General features: G+C 33.6%; 1 protein-coding gene across 1 annotated transcript in view; it reads left to right on the plus strand.

Annotated features, from left to right (window-relative positions):
* The window catches only part of LOC133200151 (tyrosine-protein phosphatase Lar-like), an 84,077-nt gene that overhangs the window by 19,852 nt on the left and 43,817 nt on the right, over positions 1-20,408 (plus strand). The window contains exons 4-5 of the mRNA XM_061335909.1: positions 239-354; positions 16,777-17,085. Of these exons, the coding sequence (XP_061191893.1) occupies positions 279-354; positions 16,777-17,085 (385 nt within the window). The 5' untranslated portion in view covers positions 239-278. The remainder of the gene's footprint in view (positions 1-238; positions 355-16,776; positions 17,086-20,408) is intronic.

Genomic DNA, 20,408 nt, shown 5'->3' on the forward strand with positions numbered 1-20,408 from the left:
ACGTGTGTTTGCCAGCATTTAATAAGGATTACATCATATCAGTACTGTGTGGATGCTATTTTGTTTGAGAAACACTTAATACTAACAGATATCTAATTAACTACAATGTGGACAAAATTTTACTGAACAACTTTAACACAGAATTGGTGGTGGTCAAAATTTCTGTTGGTGGTAAAAAAAAAAATTGAAAGTTGGTAAAACTTGATGTTGTATTTTTGTGTATTGTTTTAATTTTCAGGTAAAATAGAATTAGTATATGCAGCTTTAATGCTGTGGTGATGATGAATGACGTTCTGAATACCTTTGCTGCAGCGGTGCTTTTGAGCACTGTGGCCATCTATGCAGAGAACAATGGTGAGTCACTTTTTTATTTTACCACTTTTGGAAATGTTAAAATTCACGCCTAACACCCAAGATGCATGGACTAATCTGGGCAAATTGCATAATCATTTTGTCACGAGCATTTCTGTGCTCATAGAATTTGTAGTAATCAAATTGTTGCAGCTTTATTTTCATTTATTAAGAATTGCTGCATGCAGATAACACCATTTGGAAGTTCTAGGCAAGTTCTAGCTGCAAGAAAAAAAAAATTGGTTTGTTGTTATTTAAGTTGAAAGTAGTTCATGCATCTTTCATGTTAGATTATAAAATAAAATTGTTAACACAAACAGTAAAGCAGATTAGCAGATAAATTTAATGTATAAACTCTGCAGTTTTCCCAATAAAAAGTGAAAAATTCATTCATGCTTCTAAGGCAAATTGCACCTTTACCTAGAACAAATCAATGTCAAATTGGGGTGGGGGGGGGGGGATATAAGAAATACTCAGTATAAAATTACCTACCAGATCTGTGTGTGAGATTCATGAATGATGATCGGCTTGTTTGTGTATTAGAGTAGATTTCAAAAGTACAGCCTATACTTTTTATTATTTTGGTTGACTTGTTTCAGTCAGTGTGTTTCATTTTGGGTAAAATGTATGACTTGTTTTCTATGATAACGCTATTGTACTCTCTGAATCCTAGGTTTGTTAAAATATCTTTGTTAAGCTATGGGATGGTATGGGGGTACCAGTATTTTGTTAGAAATTATCCATCATATGTCATGTGATATAGCTTTTGTACAGACCAAACTGCTGTAACAGACATTTGATGTATTAATAAAGTTCCACACATAAGTAAAAGATGCATGTACTTCCGTGTAGATGTATGCTGTTTGCTTACCATAAAAAGTTTTAAAGAGTTAAAAAAAAAAGAAAGAAAAGAAAACAGTACAGGTCTTCTATTAAAGCTTAGCACCACATGAAATGCTAAAAAATGTCATTTCATAGAAGATTTTTAGCAAAAAATAAGCATCAAATTAAAAGAAAAAGGTCAATAGGTTTTGTTAGATTGGAAATATATGAACAATTCATGCAATGAATGATGCAAATCTTAATTAGTATCATCTTTCAATTTTTTTTCCCACAAAGCAAACAATTTGATATTAACTTTTGTCAGTATTTGCATCTCTGATACATCCCCTAGATCAAGGTTTTAATTGCTTTAAATCATCCTGGAGTTCCCCATTAAGATATCTTTGAATTATTGATACCTTTTTATGTAGTTGCCATAGATTTCAATTCAGTGTGTTACACTTGAATAAATCAACTTTAGCTCAATATTTTCACCTTTGGGATTTCAAATTTCATAGTGGCAGGATTGACTTCTGGGATATATCTTATAATACATCTTTCATCGCAAAAAAGTCATGTTAATTTTAACTCAGATACATATTTTGGTTCAAAATGTTTCTTTAAAATAGTAGAACATTTATCCTTCTTTTTTTTTTTTCTTTTAACGCAGTATAAGCAAACATAATAAAGCGGTGCCTCTGATGACTCCTGATTTATCTCCCTTTTGAATAATGTTACCATTAAATATTTATGGATAGTTGGTTGATGATATTGTTTGATATTTCTGTAATCAAGTGAAATATATATCATCATATCAATCATTGATCAACCACTGGCCATCAGCATCCCTTTCATTCTTTAGGCCTACCATATTACCTTGTCCAGAAAATAAAATACAAATTAAAACACCAGAATGTGTTAAGTATTTTGATGACACTAAGGAACATTTTGTCAATAAACCTTCTTGTATAGTGTTATGCCAACTTCAAATATAATACTGAATACTGTTTGTCTTCTTCAAAAAGCATGTTTGTCTCTTCCACATAACTTAGTAGGAAAACAGGAGTACTTTCATGAAATTTTTATGCAGAGTTTAATTAAAAACCATATTTCCTGACTTTGGAGAATCCTCAAGCATATGGCCCTGTTTGTTAACAGGAACAAAGCAAACTAATAAAGCAACAGAAGTCAATAGTGGGCTTGGAATTCAGGTCTTTTGAGATGTAGGGGGTAGTTGGAAATGTTGCTGACTAGCCTTGCATGAAATTTCCATCTTGCACAAAGTTTTCCCTTGCAACTTTCTTCTACCACTCAAGAGTTAGAAATATCCTCCACAAACTAATATTTATAATTCCTCTACCATTCAGAGAATTAAGTTTCTCCACAATATTCAGGGGCAGATCCAGAATATGAAGGGGGGGGGGGGGGCACTAGCTGATTAGGCAAGGGATCTTAGGCCTGCTTTGAGGCCCCCCTGTGAATCCACAGTAAAGCCCTGGTAGGGGCCCTGGGGACTAAGTCCCCAGCTCTTGGATTCTTGAGATTAGTAGGGCAAAAATAAAGTCTTCTAAGTAGACATTTTAAAATATTTCTTTTCGTGGTGATTAATGATTAGAATTAGTAAAACTAAAGAATATTTTTAAGGTCTGGGGAAACAAAGCCTAGGAATTCAGCCTCCAGAAGCTCTTGCCTTGCAATAATATAGAGATAAAGCCTTTTATATAATATATCCCTTTATCTGATTATTCATTTCTTTTCAAAGATGGAACCATGATTTATCTAAAATTTGACAGCTTGGGGGGGGGGGGGGATGCATAGGGTGCACACATCCCCCTCCCCCTAAAATCTGCCACTGATATCAAGTATCATGTTTTCATCCACCAAATTCAACATTTGAGGCTTTCCTTCAGCATGCATAGGATGAAGTTCCTCCACCATGCAGATCATCATTCAGAGGAGTTTTCCTCTCTAGATTTAGGGTCTAAAGTGTGGCCTGAATTCCTCCTCTATACAGAGGATCAAGTTCCTCCACCATTCTGAGGAAGGAGTTCCTCCACCATGTAGAGGAGAGTTTTCCTCTCTAGATTTAGTGTCTAAAGTGTGGGCTGAATTCCTCCTCTATACAGAGGATCATGTTCCTCCACCATTCTGAGGAAGGAGTTCCTCCACCATGTAGAGGAGAGTTTTCCTCACTAGATTTAGTGTCTAAAGTGTGGGCTGAATTCCTCCTCTATACAGAGGATCATGTTCCTCCACCATTCTGAGGAAGGAGTTCCTCCACCATGTAGAGGAGAGTTTTCCTCACTAGATTTAGTGTCTAAAGTGTGGGCTGAATTCCTCCTCTATACAGAGGATCAAGTTCCTCCACCATTCTGAGGAAGGAGTTCCTCACCAATTTCAGTTTTAATATTTCCATCAGACAGAGTATGAAGTTTTCCTTCATCATTAGAACTGTACAGTTTTCCCTTCCTCCCTGTGAATAAGAAGTTACAATATAACATGATTGACTTAAGGTCTAAGTCAGAAATACAGTCACAGTTTGGCATATGAGACACAGAGGCTAGAGCACAATGGTACTTAAAGACTGTTAGATTGATACTCAGTACATGTAACATTTGGACTTCTAACAGAAGTTCTGTGTGTGTGTATATAAACTTGATTCACACAATATTTTTTATTTCTTCAAAGTCCTTCAAAAAGCGTACATAGTTTTTTCAGACAGGAATTTACATTTTACAATGGGTAACATTTTGAAAGAGTTGAAGGAATTTAGGAGTAACTGATATCTTTGGGTGTGCACTTTGAGTGATCAAATAATCTTGAGGTTTATGAATACGTTCAATACTTAATCATTTACATATACATATTCTGCACATTTATCATATTTGAGAGTGATTATGTGACATGCCTTTAAATCTAGGGTAGATAACCTCTTTAAAAGGTTGTACACTTCATTTATTATGGGGTAACAATACCACAGCAGATTATTGAAGTATCTTAGTGCATTAAATAGAAGATTTATTTCTTGCCGACCGTTTTGTACACTCTTTAAAGCTGGGGAGCTGAGCTTTTTGATAGGACTGACAGGTCAGATCTAGACATTAGTTCCATCTCCAGACATATATCCAAGCCACTGTTAGACTTGTCCCCAGCCATATAAACCTATGAATCATGTCTGAAGGGAATAATATGAAGATTTTTATCAAGGGGTCCTTTTTGATAGCAAGATAGAAAAATACCAGCAATGCAATATCGGGAGTCTTTGTGACTGGTTGTGCATGAATATTTATCGATGACTTGTATGTTGGTCTTTAAATATTGACATTGCTTACAATCAAGACCCTAAGAGTTGCGCAAATATTTCCCAAATTCCAGACATTGTCCATTGATTTTTTTTTTTACTTCCCTAAGATTTCTTCACATTTCTCTGTTATTTATATGAGCCCCTCTCAGTTCTATAACTTCACTCAAATACAAGTATCCCCAGTAAATCTACACTCATGGCACATACTCAGTGATCTGAATATTTGATTTACATATAGTTTTTTTTTTCTCATTGGAATAAGTTTTCATAATTTTTATTATCTTTCGTTTTCATCTGCAGCACCCATTTTGTTATTTGATACTACATCATCCTGGGGGATTCCAGCCCCAGTTAGAGTGAATTTAGTGAAATAAAACATGAAACACAATTGTTTCCTTGTGGTCTCCAATCCCCATTCATACATAATTTACTCCCCTTTTCTTGTTGAAGCCCATTATGAACTTCACTAGTGTCTCTAGTTTCATATTTTCTTTCTATGAGTGTCCAATGACAAATTCATAGACCATCAGTAATAAATTTTATATCAGTATTATGTAGATTCAGAAAAAAGGTCCACAATGGTCTAAACTTTGTCTGTGATACATGTATCTCTGTATGTTTGAGTCCAGATAATGATTTTAATTTTTACCATTTTTTTTAATACAATTAACAGCACAAATAATTTAAAACATACCCACAAATTTCATACAAGGCATCATAGGCATTGAATTTTCTAATCATTGAGGATCTATTGATGCATTAGCTTGATAAGGAGTGTTACATCTTTTCTTTGTTTAGAGATGCATGTTACTGTTAACAATTCTCCTTCAAATTGATTAGTCATACCACACATGACATACGAGGGTTTTGAGACTATGGCCTGGTAGGCTGTTGGGTGTTTGATTATATTCAGTATTGCTTTTAGGAGCATGGTTTCCAGTATGTTGATTGATTGAGAAATCTCCCCAGTCAAAGTCCCTATACAAACGTAATGTCCATCAGACATCAGATATGTATGGAGTAATGAAAGGATAAAAAAGCCCAGGGGGATGGTCAATCCATTGATTTTCTTTGACAAGGCAATCGAGATGACAATTGCGGGTCCACTAAGAACACACAGCCAAAGAGGGCCAATTTATTTATTGGATTAATTAAAAACTTCCATGAATTTTTCACACTTATGTATACACTTTCAGTGCGATTTAAGGTTGCTCCCCTGAAACATTGATTTTTTTCCCTTTGAAAAGGGGAAAAAAAAGTTTCACTATTGCATGGAATGTTCTGAAATATTTGAGTTTAAGCATCTATAGATTGGGTTGAGGGTTTAAAGGAAGGGATTAGGTTTGATAACGGAAATGGGGAACCATCATTGAATTTCTGTCAAATGCTAAAGAGTTTGGTCCGAGAATAATGCTCACCAAGTCTGTTGACTAACGGTAATGACTTGACATTTCTTTTGCATTTAGACAGAGTCATTTGCATATGGAATTGGAGACCAGCAATGTCTGCATTTTTCTCATATTTTTTTGGCTTTGAACTCTTAGTATTATATTATGTGGGCCAAAAGATTTGTAGTTTAGATAGGAGTCTCCTTTTAAACGGTCTAGGTATGTGACTTGGATTTGTAACTTATTTGAGGAATGGATTGTTTCTTGTGACTCATAGCTTTCCAAATGAATTCACACATATTATGTCTCTTTTTCCGTGGCAGTACAAGCCAATTAATAAGCAATGCATGTTCCTGTCACAGAAGCCTACAGCAGTAGCCAGTTTTTATTTTCATCAAAAGATAAAATGGCTGTAATGGATCTAATAATTGATCTGTTAGCTTAATCCTCATTATTGTGTTTATACAGGTTTCACTCTCTCATCGTATTGACAAAAAAAGTGAGGGTGGCTTTCTGATGATTTGTGAACACAGGTCGGATAATCACATAAAGCCTCTCCTCCCATTTCAAAGGGCCAAATACAGAAATCAGCCAGTAGTGATGTTTGCATGTAAATATCTGTGTAGACATATATAGGCTTTACTGTACAAATTTTTATACCCCCCGCAAATGAAGTTTAGGGGGGTATATTGGAATCAGCTTGTCCGTCTGTCTGTGTGTCCGTCTGTCTGTAGACGAGATTTTGTCCAGACCATTTCTTGGAAACTGTTGCAAGGATTTGTCTGAAAATTTGTACGCTTATTCTTTGCCATATGAAGGTGTGCACCTGGTATTTTCATCATGACTGGATATTTTTTTGCCACAGGCGCTTGACGTTTTTAACCTTTCTTTCCATAAATAAAAAATTCCCCATACTATAATAATAACAAGGTTCGTCATGGTCGCCATCTTGAATTTTTCAGTTCAGCTACTTCGCCTCGATTTTTAGTCTACAATGTGTTTAAAATTAACGGATACAACCGTTTCCCTCAAGTACTTACTTTAACTATGCCTCCACTTTCGGGCAATTCAACTCAAATCACATTAAATCCTCTCTAATTCTTAAAATGTCGCTTCAAACACAGTCTACTGCTACCGATTCCGTAAAACTTAGAAAAGGGAGGCCGGAAGTTGATGTTGTTATGTAAATAGGAATTCCCTCTACTTAAATTTCATTGGTTAAAAGAAATATGATGTTTCGCGGGAAAAATCATGCAAAGACAGTAACAAACTTTTTCGACATGTTGAATGCTGAGCAGGCCGATGCTTTCCATAATCATCAAAAATAATATGTGAAATATTTTTTTTTTCTTTTATTTTGTTGAAGAAAAAATCATGAGGAAATAAAAATTATGTTTGGTCCTGGAATTCTGGTTACTAATTTCTCGTGTAAACCAGACCCCTTGCATTCTGCATAAATATTTCTTCCCTATAGTGGTACCATTTTCAGTGTTTGGAAGCGATGGAAATTATAAAAAAAAAAAAAAAGAAGGATAGATATGTGTATGTTTATTTTTCATCACAATGGTGAGCTGGCCCAGATCACTGAACCTCCATGTCCCCTCTTTCTACAGGCGCGAAGCTGTCTTTGCAAGTATACGCAAGTGCGTTAGTACACATCGTTTTAAAAAAAAAATCTAGGTCTGAGAGAGAGAGAGAGAGATAGAGAGAGAGAGAGATTGTTGAGAGAAAAAAAATATTAATAGCATCATCCGGCAAATATTTTTGTTTCAAATTATTAATTGTCATTATTTCGAATCAAATTTTATATTATTACGTCTATTTGAAATCTTTTATTGAATCATTGCCAAATCCAACTAAATCATTAATCTATTGTGAGTGTTCTATAACACATTAATAATTCTATAAGACCTTTGAGAAATTAAGTTTAATTACCGTCGAATGGCTTGATCAAATACATGTAGTATACTGGCGGATTTAGAGGGGGGGGGGACAGGGGACCCGCCCCCTCCCTTTGTGTCCAAAATATACATAAGATTTAATAAAGCAATTTTTTGTGTGTGGCTGTGAGCCTCTACCCTGACCCCAAACTGGTCCCCCCCTTTCAAGATTCCTGGATCCGCCACTGTAGTATATGATTTTAAAATTATTCTTGCTACCAACATTTAAAATACTTGTTGTTGAACATTATTAATACATATTATAACAGAGAGCAGACGATACAAATGTAGCGGTAAAAGATTCTGGATGCCTCAAGTACATTTACAATAAGTTTCCGAGAAAGTTAAACTTCGTGTTAGAAACAATATTACTGTCTTGTCTTTCATAAGGAAAGCCAAATACCATGCTATTCCCTGCAAGAATGTGATTGAAATATTTGTACAAGCCAGGAGCTTCCCCTCCCCCCCCCCCCCCCCCCCCCCCCCCGCCCCAATCAAGGCTTCGCCTAAGACCTACGGTGGCCTCACAGATTATATTGCCATTCATTTATTTTTAAGGGAGGACCAATTAATTCCGGAGGGGGGGGGGGGGTGGGCTGGCAATTTTTTCCCAGCTTTATTTCCATGTCAGTGAAGGACAATTAAATTTATTTTCAAAATCTGCCAGACCCCCCCCCCCCCCCTAAATTTCAGAATTAAATTGTAAATGCATTTATGTTTTGACAATATAATTGAATTTTTATTTGGATTTAAGCCCCCCCCCCCCCCTTTACTTTCAGGTGTGTAACTACGCCTCTGTATGTAAAATACATTGTATACTATTTATCCTAAATATTTCAGTGTTTCTTAAAACAGTTGGGGACTATAGATGTATCAATATATATTACTAAGTTATTTATAAAATACGTACCAGTAGTCTAGAACTGCTCAAGCTCCATTTTTAAACAGCTCTTAATATTAATATAACTCTCAAGATATCCACCAATCAGAAAAGGGCTTTCCCGGATTGTGACGTTCTAACATCAACTTCCGGCCTCCCTTTTCTAAGTTTTACGGAATCGGTAGCAGTAGACTGTGTTTGAAGCGACATTTTAAGAATTGGAGAGGATTTAATGTGATTTGAGTTGAATTGCCCGAAAGTGGAGGCATAGTTAAAGTAAGTACTTGAGGGAAACGGTTGTATCCGTTAATTTTAAACACATTGTAGACTAAAAATCGAGGCGAAGTAGCTGAACTGAAAAATTCAAGATGGCGACTGTGACGAACCTTGTTATTATTATAGTATGGGGGATTTTTTACTTATGGAAAGAAAGGTTAAAAACGTCAAGCGCCTGTGTTTTTTGCATTTTACAGGTGTTTTTTTCATTTTTATTATGTGGTTTTGTCTGGATCTGTTCCCAGAGACTATTGCATAGATTTGTATGAAAATTTGTACACTTATTATTTACCATATGAAGATGTGCCCCTGGTATTTTCAACATTATTTGATAATTTTTCTGCATTTTACAGGTGTTTTTTTTTTTTTTCATTTTTATTGATTTAGTCATTTCGGGTTCATGTCTAAGGTTTGAGACATAGAATCTAGAACATCTGTACAAAAATGTGAACTACAGCTTAAAACTACTCATTAGAACTAAAAAAAAAATCACAAAGTATTAAAAACAGTTTTTAACATTACATAGCAGATAGTGTAAATGATCCATTTGTCCCTTGGGAGTAATGAGTGGACATGCATCCAGCTAAAGATTAATTAATGAGTTCAGTGTGGGAAGCTGATCAAGCAGGTCTTATCTATATCTCCTTGGGAATTGGGCAGAAAGAAATAAAGATCTCTGTTGTCTAAGTCTCTTAATTGTAATTTATGTCTGTCAAAATACATAGTTACTGGAACCAGCCTTTTATTTTTAAAATGAGTTTGATATAAAGGTATTAAGATCAATTTGATTTTGTATAATTAATTATGATATTTTTTTTTCAACAATCAATTTGCAGAGTGTCATGTCTCACAAAGATGACAGATAGTTGCAAACTATTTTTTTCAATGTAATAAAAAACACTGTAATTAATAGTATTGATGTTTTATTAGGCTGCACCTTAGTTTCATTCATTAAAAAAAATATAATGAGTAATTAAATTTTCACTCTAAATGTTTAAGCAAATTGTGAACACCTCTCACATCTAGAAAACATTAGTGATTTGGTACCTTCTCTGAAAAACCCAGCGGGGGGTATTTGTCCCTTTTGAACAGTTCTAGTCTAATTTCTTGAAATCATTGTAATAAGGATTACTGACTTTGTAAGCTTTATTGATCATCCACCTCCACATTGTATGTAAATTCTAACAGTGGAGACTGGCTGATCATCCACCTCCACATTGTTAATTCTAATGGTGGAGACTGTGTAAGCTTTACTGATCATCTATAACCTCCACATTGTAAATTCTAATAGGGGAGACTGATTATCCACCTCCACACTGTAAATTCTGATGGTGGAGACTAATCATTCACCTCCACATTATCTGTAAATTCTTATAGTGGAGACTGTCTGATCATCCACCTCCACATTATCTGTAAATTCTGATGGAGTCAACACTGTCTGTACACATCCTCCACATCTCAACCCTATCCTTAATCATTAATCACCTTGTCTCTAAGTTCTTCATCTCTCAGGTTCTGAACATCCAAAGTTAAAGCTGAAAATGCTCAAATACATCACTGAATTCAGAAAGTGATGTGTATTTTTCCATGTTATTTTCATCATTATTTTTTTATATCATATTATTTTGGGAAAATTACAAAATCTCAAATATTTAAAGAATTTAAAGCATCATTTAGGCATATTCTGATAGAAAATTGATCAACTAATATATTTTAGGATTTAAAAAACTGTATGAATCTGAGAAAATTGTACGTTTTTGATACTTAACATGCAACGTAACGCAACGTAAGAAACTACAATTCTTAAAAAAATATTTTATGTAAATAGCATATGATATCAATACAAAAATATGACATCTGGTTTCATTTCATTATAATAAGTTTAAAGGAAATTCATTTTCTCTATTAAAAAAAAATACAGTCCAAATACTATATCAACTTTTTACAAGACCATTTCAGAAATTTCAAAGTACTTTGGATCATATGAAGAAGCATAAAATGATAAGTGTTGCATGAGAAATTTCAGTGTGAAGCTTTCTTTACAGAATATTAAAATAAACAATAATTTCAAGAGTTACTGTTCTTTCTTAAGGGACAAATATCCTTAATTTCTTGGAGAGACTGTTAGGGATAAATCTTGCTTGTTGGGAGAAAATACTATTTTTGAAATGATTGGGAAAAGAAGCTGTGGATCCAGGGACTGCAGATCCTCAGGGCAGGGTCATGTTCAGGGCCCAATTTAAAGCAAATCCTCCAGCCAAAAATGATTTAAACATTTTTTGGTGGGAGGGAGAGGGGGGTGGGTGGGTGAAGAGCCCACAAATTTGGCCCATGAATCCATTTTCAAAAACAGAAAACCTCAGAATCAGGAATTGATAAGGGATTACAGAACTTATTTAAGTTATTCTTTAGTACATACTGTATATCTTACTCCTATTCTTTGGACTTTAACAGGCAAATAAGTCAAGGGAGAAGTATTCATAAAGGAGAATTTCTTCCAGGAGAAAATATCAAGTACAGTTAAACCTCATTATCTCAAACTCGGTGGAACAAAGAAAATCGTTGAGATATTTGAGGATTCAAGGATTCATTTATCAAGGTTAAAATACCAAAAGAAAAAGTAATTGGGACTTCAAAATCACTTTGACATATTCGTATTATTCAAGATATCAGTGTTTGAGATAATGAAGTTCAACTGTATTGGTAGTAAATTTTATTAATATTAATCCATGAATGTGGGAAGTATTACTGTCATGTTGAAAATATGATAGAATAGAAGAAGGTGGCCAAATGGCTTTAATTTTTTTTATATATATATAATTTCACTGTTTTGTGCAACATCAAAATATTTTAAATTATTCGAAATACACACACATATGTGTTTTGATTTCCTAATTATAACATTGATCTAACCAGGCCTCATCTGCCCTTGCTGATACTTAGATGATGCAAGTTTGGGCTGATGATTTATTAATTAGTTGTGAATCATTTGCAGTACATAAATAATCAAAGTATATTTTTTATCAGTCCCCAATTTTATGACTTAGTTGTCAAAATATATAATCAACTATAAAATATGAATAATTAACTTTATTGAAAGGGACTCAAGTCAAAAGTACTTTGGTTTTATAATTGACATGGAAAATTTTGCAACCCTTTACAAACCTATAGGTAAATATACAATGGATTTTATTTTTGAATCCCACAGGAACGTACAGCTTCTACCAATTTTTGCCTCATATAAATAGTAAGTCCGAGATGATAGAAAATAGCTCAGGAAGTAAGTTTCAGAGAGTTACCTCCTCTTTGATAGAACCTAATTTCTGTTCTTCTGAAGGATATTGCTTGTGATGTTCGAATTTTTAAAAAATGTATATGGATTTTTAGCTTTTAGCATTCAAAGCTAGTTACTCACTTAACCGAATTAAAATCCTTATCTAAAAAAAGAAAAAAAAAATTAGATACCAACTGAAAATAATTTAGACATCAGTTTTCCTGTTATTTTCAATACAGTCATATCCACGAAATGAAAATGAATATTTGATTAGTTCTGTGTAATATGTTACATATTAAGCACACCAAACAGGCATTGGTACATCATAATGCTTTTTTTATTATTTATTTACTCTTTTTATTGCATTATGGTGAACTTGCTAATCACAAGAACAAAAGTTATGTTCTATTAAGCTGGGGACACTTTTCTGAGTGCTACAATTTGTGTGACTTGATGCTGAATATTTTCATTAAATATTTATGAATTTCAATGCACACAAAGTCCCATTAATGGGTTGCATGTCTGTGTCATAGATATAGATGTTATATTACACAGCCTTATAAAGACAGAAGCAAGCATTTCAAAACCCAAAATATCTCTTCTTGGTTCATAAGTAATATTGGCTGGTTTATACTATAAGAGCAAAAATATTCGTTGGGGATTAAATTTCGTTTATTTCATTGTTAACAATTATCAACGAAACTAGAATTTTTATATATTACAATTTATTAAAGAGGGTTACCTTGTAACAATGAAATTTAATGCGCACAGAAACTTCTTAGGTGACTAATCAACAGAATTTTATCCCCCAGGAAAATTTGTGCTTCTACAGTATTACATGTGATATTAAATGAGGAGAAATCAAAACACATACAATTTTAAAAACACACAGTGATATATTGTAATGAAGAATCAAGAATCTGAAAATGACTTGCTTAGGAGTTTGTCTTTCTCTTAGACGTAGCTTTTTATTAAATTAAAGAGCTTATAAAATATGGAAATTTAACAGAGCTTCAAACTTGTGCTTTATGACTTCTTAAGTACCTTGGAATTAATAAAAAATTAATGAAACAATAGGCAAGTTCAAACTATTGAACCAATAATCTTTCCTTGAATCACTCATACATATGCAATCTGTTAAATACACAATGCAAATGAGCACCATCACAGAAAAAGTGAAGTATAATCCCAAAGGCTAGTTAAACTGGGACCTCACCCTAATTTGTCCCTTCATTTAAAATGAAATGAATTCACCTGAAACAGAACTATATATACTTGGGATGTCAACGAATAGTCGACTATTCGACCATCAGTCGAACGGACCGACGATCGAATAACGAAACGACATTCGAATATTATTATAATTAAACAAGCTTATCTTTTAAAAAGATTGGTGAGCTAGCGCTGTAGCATAATAAAATACAGAAGAAGATATCCCAACCATTTGTTAAATTTGCTGAATTGATTAATTATTAATAGGAAGGCAGATTGGTGGTTGAGTTTGGGGGGGGGGGGGGGTCACAATTCAGAATGGTGGATCTAAGAGTGTGCTTCACGTCGGCAATGGCACAACTCCTAACTGTGCTTTAAGCATTCTGTATTTTACTGCAATTTCAATTTCGAGGTGAAAAATAAAAGGTCAGTAGAACCAATGAGCACCTTCTGGCCTTTCCGGCAAGCTCGGAAAACATATCCGAGGTTGCCGCGGTTTTTCGAGCTTGTCGGAAAGATCTATGAAGGTAGATTAAAAAAGCTATGTATTCATTACAACTTAAGAAATAACAGTCTTGGTTGTATAAGACCCGAGTTACTGTTACTTTTGTTCATTTACGTGCAGGTTAGACAACAGAACACGAAACTTCAGATCATATGTATTTTCAGATGATAAACACTAAATTGCCATGTCTTTCCGACATACTCTGAAAAAGATTTTTGTTTTTGTTGTTGTTTTTTCCGAGCTTGCCGGAATTATCCACTAAGATGGTAAAACTGTAAGGAAAGCTAGATGTCTAGAATCTTGGCATTATATGGCCAAATTTTTTCTTGTACTTTTATGTGTAGGTTAGACAATAAATTTAAAAAAAAATTGAGAATCCGGATCTAGACTGGTATTGACTGTCTCTAACCTACGAAATGTATATCGCGCATATCAGACAGGAAAGGCCAGTGTAAATTCGGATCATTTCTATTTTTGTATGACAAAACGAAATTGTTATCGTACAGTCTATCTACAGTAGTTTTCCCAGAATGCCCGTGAAGTCGAGCATGCGTATTTCAGAAATATAGACTAACGTAGTTGCTAGCGCTCTCGAGCGCTAGCAATAAATGAGTAATAACAGGATGGAATTCTCATCACAAAACTGAGAAAATGTCTTTCCTCAGAGACAGGCGATAAGATAATTTTTCTAAACAAAAAAGCGGTTGATTTTCCCTTTACGTATAGAAATACTGTTATGTACTTATAAGTGCTTCACTAATGCGAGAAGTATTTGCCAGTAACGGCCTGTGTTGTTTTGTAATAAGTTACTAATATGCTGGGCTTTGTTTGTAAGAATATTAAATGGACGTATACCATGTACCAATTATCTTTTGTTATCTTAAGATTGCTCAAATGCAAGGAACAAACTATAGCTGTGACATGTTTTGACACTTCGATAATTATTACAATTATTATTAAAACAATTCGCTTACATTTTAAACTGTTTAAGGACATTTTGATAACCAGAGCGATGAATAATTGAATAAGCAGTATCTAACTGTTTAACAATTTCATAGGCACCTGACGTGTAAAAAGTGTGAGGTTAAACCCCCCCCCCCCCATTTATTTCAAAATAAGCTTTAAAAAATATCGGCTGTCAATTTTTTAATGCTTACTAAAATAAAAACTGACTGCATGACTGTACAGACCGATTACTGATTTCTGCTGAAATCATACATTTTGGAGAATTAGATTTCTAAATTTATTTCATATAATCATGCTATCCACGCGTTACGTTGTATTACTTTTGATGGTACTTTTTAAATATATTTAAGTAAAAGGGTTTTTGAGTTATAAATACGTCATGTAGCAGTGAAGTTTGAAAATATTTTTTTTTTTCAGAAAATGTTCCGAATATTCGACTATCGTTCAAATAATGCAATCGAATAATCGACTAAGGAAAATAATTTGACATCCCTAATATATACCCATCTCTTGTACTTTTTAGTGCATGACATGTTGATCTGAACTTGCCAATAGTTGCCTTTGGGAAGAGTGTCAGGGAGTGGGTATCAAACCTTTTTTTCTATCATGACCTACATCATCCTAACAAGAGATGAAAGTGATTTACCCAGTGTATCAAATAGATTAGAAATAAAAGAACCAAGCAGAAGAAGACTAGGGTTAGAATTGAATTGATTTGTTTCCCTCTGTCTGCCTGTCAGGTTTTGTAGTGTAACATTTATGTGTGTGACATTGATGTGGCAGCTTGATTTCCTACAACTTTAAATGGATAGAAAAAAAAAAAACTGAGCAAGCCTGGTTCTTGATTAATGACTTTATTTAATTGAATAGAAGAAACCTATTTTCCCCTCCTGAATAGAGCTACTTGTTTTCTGTCTATTTACATGACATTGAAATCTATTGATTAATAGATTTGCTCTTAAAAGGATGATTTTAGGCTACATATTGTTGGTGTTGTATTAAAAAGTCAACATTATCTGAATATATTGAAATTTTAAAATTCCTCTTTTTCCTCATTGTAAAGAGTGTAATTGCAATTTTTTTGTATTGCATATACTTTTACGTAGTAAAAAGAATGTAATATATGGATTTTGCATCCTGCAAACCAGCTTTCTTTCATAACTACATGCAATTCCTTGTGCAATTTTGTCATTTGTTACTTGTTAAAATGCTGCAATTGTTCCTTCCATTCTTTCCTCATTAAATTATGTCCTATGCAAAGAAAGTTAGATTATGATTTTGTATTATGTAATGAGATAATGAATATGTAAATGTAGTGAAAGGCATCATGAATATGAATGTTAACAAAGAGAATGAGTGTAGCCTGCTGCATATTAATGAATAATATTAAAGTAAGATAATTTATAAGGAACAATTTATTTGTTGGCAGTTAAAGGCATTTTCATACACTAAATATATTTGTAAAATAGGAAAAAAATGTAATATCTATAACACATGAAAAGGAGGGGGGGGGGGGGCGTTAATGTATAGCAAAGACAGAATTTTCAGAATGTAACAAATTATATCGGGTACTCATAAATGTCACTGATGGACTCCTGTAAATAGATATAAGGTATCTCAACTTCATCATCATTTGTAATTCAGAGACAGCTTATGACTACTTGAAATTCATACATATAGCATCCATTTTTTTTCCAAAACTCTGGAAGGTGTATGCAGATGCCTTGAGAGTTATTTGATGTCTCCGTATTCTTTACATGAATGTATGTCTTAGCATGCCTGTATGTAGTGTCTCCACAAAGGTAAGGCCTATCAAGAGAATTGTAACTTATCTATGCTTTCCCATTGTATTTTGTAGTTGCACCACAAATTACCCAGGAAGTTCGGAACCTGACTGTGGCTGAGGAACTTGTGGTCACTTTTGTCTGTAAAGCATCTGGAAATCCACAGCCTACATTTCATTGGGAAAAAGATGGGAAAAAATTGAATATAAGGAGGAACAGATTCAAAAAATTAGACATGCCGTATGGTAGTATTTTGAGAATTGAGACCGTGCGTAACAAGGACAGTGGTAGTACCTTTACCTGTGTGGCTGAGAATGGTGTGGGGGATCCAGCCAGAAGTACTGGGCATCTGAAGGTCTACCGCATTGACAGGGAAGGAAACGGTAAGAAGACATTAAATTTGTTCAAATGACTGTGTGGTTTGAAAGTTGTGATGTTGCTTGGTCACTATACTCTACATCTCATACCAACTAGACTTTGTATAAGAATTTTATTTTGAGAAAGATGGGGATTTTGGAGAGAAAATTGTTGCAAATTTCAGCATTACTGCTCAATATTGCATCTGGAATGTTTGAAGTTCATGGTTGAACATTTATGAAAAAATGACATTGGTTTATCCCCCCCCCCCCCTTTCCATGCATCTGTATAAACTTGGCTTCATCATGCCATAATTGGCAGAGATAAATTTGCCTTGATCTGAGCTGATTTTTTGATGCTGTGTTTAGCCTCCTTTCAAGTTTTAATACCCATTATAGAATTGGAAAACACATTAGAAATGCAATGTCTGTGAAGTATTTGCCTGAAGAAAGAGTGATAAACTGTCTTGCAATACACATTGTCTTTTGAAGATTTTCAAAAAAATATATCTTTCATGATAAGTATGTAATATTCATAAAAAAGAAGCATTTACAATTGCTAGAATTTTAAGAAGTTCAGAGAAATATGGATGACAGGGTAAAAATTATTGATATCTTTCATTATGTTTCATGTTTTGTCAGATGGATTGATTTCCACTGAAGCACACAACACTAAGAACTGATCTTTTTATATCTCAAGAGAGAAGCTTTGTTCCTGGATGATCAGGGCAATGCAGGGATTATTATTTTTCTTTTATCAACTTTTAACCCTGCTGAAGCTTGTGTCTTGTCAAAGATCTTCACATAGCAGAACAGCATTGCTCAATATTTAATGACAAGAATATTGAAAATTGACTTGATAATTACTTATTCTTTCCCCATAAGAATAAATTGCTATGATTTTATGTTAAAATAATGTCCAATATCAATTTTTCTTGACAAGTTCTCATTCTAGTATTTTTTTTGATGAAGATTAGGAATTATCTCCCTTTGGGATGTCTTTCTTGTTGTTCATTTTGTGCATTAAATTGATTTAATCAAACAACAACAGAAATAATACACTTGCAAAAAATCATCAGCTGTTTATTAAGTAATCATGTATTGCAACAGCTGCAGAACTGTAGCATTATGGTTTTATATATTAGTCTTTGACCATAACGTTAAGGTCAAAGACTAATATATAAAACCATAACGCTACAGTTCTGCAGCTAGTATTGCAACTGATCCAGAATGGGATGTCTCATCTTTAATTTTGATCAAGTTCCATCTTGATTTTGTAAAAAGGAACTCAAAAAAAATTTGCATCTGCATCTGAAACAAATGAAACTCAAAATTTGTCATCTTCATTCTTTAAAGGAACTCAGACTTCATCATTGTACAAAGAAACTTAAGAAGATTTTGCATCATCTTTGTACAATGGAAAGCCATGTTTTTCATTAACATCCTTACACAAATGAACTCAAAATTTGCATCTTCATCATTGTTCAATGAAACTTAAAATTTTTGCATCTCCATAAAAAGGAACCATAATTTGCACCACCATCATTGTACAAAGAAACTCAGATCTCTGCATTTTCATCCTTGAAAAAAGCAACTCAAAATTTTTCATTTCATCCTTGTACAAATGAACTCAATACATTTCATCTTCATCCCTATGCAAAGGAACTCAAAATTCTGCATTTTCATCCCGGAACAAAGGAGCTCAAATCTTTATTTAAAGGAACTCATAATTTGCATCTTCATCATTGTATAAAGGAACTCAATTTTTTTTCAGCTTCATCCTTGTGCAAAGGAACTCAAAATTTCACATGTACAAAGTAAAATTCATCTCATTTTCATCCTTGTATGAAGTAACACAAATATGTATAACTATGTATAACTATGTAAAGAGGTGCCATATATCTTACACTCTCTATGTTAACCTGTGATTGGAAGTCGTGAGGGACAAAGGGACAGATTTCATTCATAGGAATCACAAACGGAACTATAGGAGATTATCTCCGATGATGTTTTTGACACATGAATGATTCTTAATTAAAATGATTTTTTTTCCAGCAACAATAATATATGCAGTTCACTAACTCAGAAATTTTTGCTTCCGTTAACGGAGCAATTAGTCAATCAATATGTTTTCCCTCTGCATATATATATGTTCAGTTTCTGCAGCATACACATTAGTCATGAAGCTGAGCTTTTTAAATATGCATTGGAACTGTTATGACAATTAAAAGGCTATCAAGTGACAGAATTTGTTGACAAGGGGAGTGCCAATGTACTTGGTTCACCTGTTCCAGAATTGGCAAAATAAAATAGAAGTATATACGCACTTTAATATGTTCAATATAGCGATAAAGCAGTAACTTTCTATGACATGTACTCTTAGATATTATTGGCTAGTGTTAAAGGTCCAGAATAAAATGTATCAAAGTGACGCCCTCACTGTCACTGTAGGGAAGACAGATTTCTGTATGTCACTGGGCGGACAAAGAAAATGGTCATTAGAATTATTCTCTGCCTTGTCAAACTAGCCTATGCTGCACTATACACCAAGTATTGATTTTGTCTCAGTTACCATGGAAATCAAAGCTCTAGTCATGACTTCTTTAGAGGAAGAATAGAACAACAAAATGTTATGAGAGGAGTTAGTCATCAGCTCTAATCTAAGTTTAATTGTCTAATTGCCATAAAAATGCAGCTACTTTGTTCTGTGATAAAGTAAAAAAGACCTTATAGCTTTTTCACAAAAGAAGCATATTTTGTGAAATATTTTATTTTTTATTCCAAATCTTGAACTTTTGGGCTAATGCAAATTATGCTTTAAAGTGTCTTTCTGATAAAATTTATATATCATGTTCTATTTTTATCACAGATTATGATAAGCTGCCTTGGAGACAAATGTCATGTGATTTATTTTTTGAAAATCATTTAGAGGATATGGATAAAATATGTGGGTTTTTTAAAAATTATTATTTCATTTAAGTAAATTTATAATGCTTTTGAATCTAATGTGTTATCATCCTTAGAAAATAGATTGCTATAAATTTCAGGTGAATATCTTAAATGGAAAAAAACTTATAAAGGTAGCTATTGATGTCTTTTTGCTTTTTATTCTAATGGATCCAAATTTCTCAACCCCAAGATGGAGAAAAACAACAATTTTCTTTATCTGTTTTTCATTTGCATCTTGAATAAGTGTTGTAACGTAAAAGTTGGTTCACAACTGTCGTGAACCAAGAGAGATAACTCAGATTCAACACAAGAACTTTATTTAAGGTACTGTAGATTATTTTGCTCACCTGAGAATATAGGGTGTATATGAGCTACAAAAAGATAAAACATGCCTGCTAAAC

The sequence above is a fragment of the Saccostrea echinata genome, unplaced genomic scaffold (assembly GCF_033153115.1).
Source record: "Saccostrea echinata isolate AGI-Se365-2 ecotype Australia unplaced genomic scaffold, CSIRO_AGI_Sech_v1 ptg000037l, whole genome shotgun sequence".
Classification (NCBI taxonomy): Eukaryota; Metazoa; Mollusca; class Bivalvia; order Ostreida; family Ostreidae; genus Saccostrea; species Saccostrea echinata.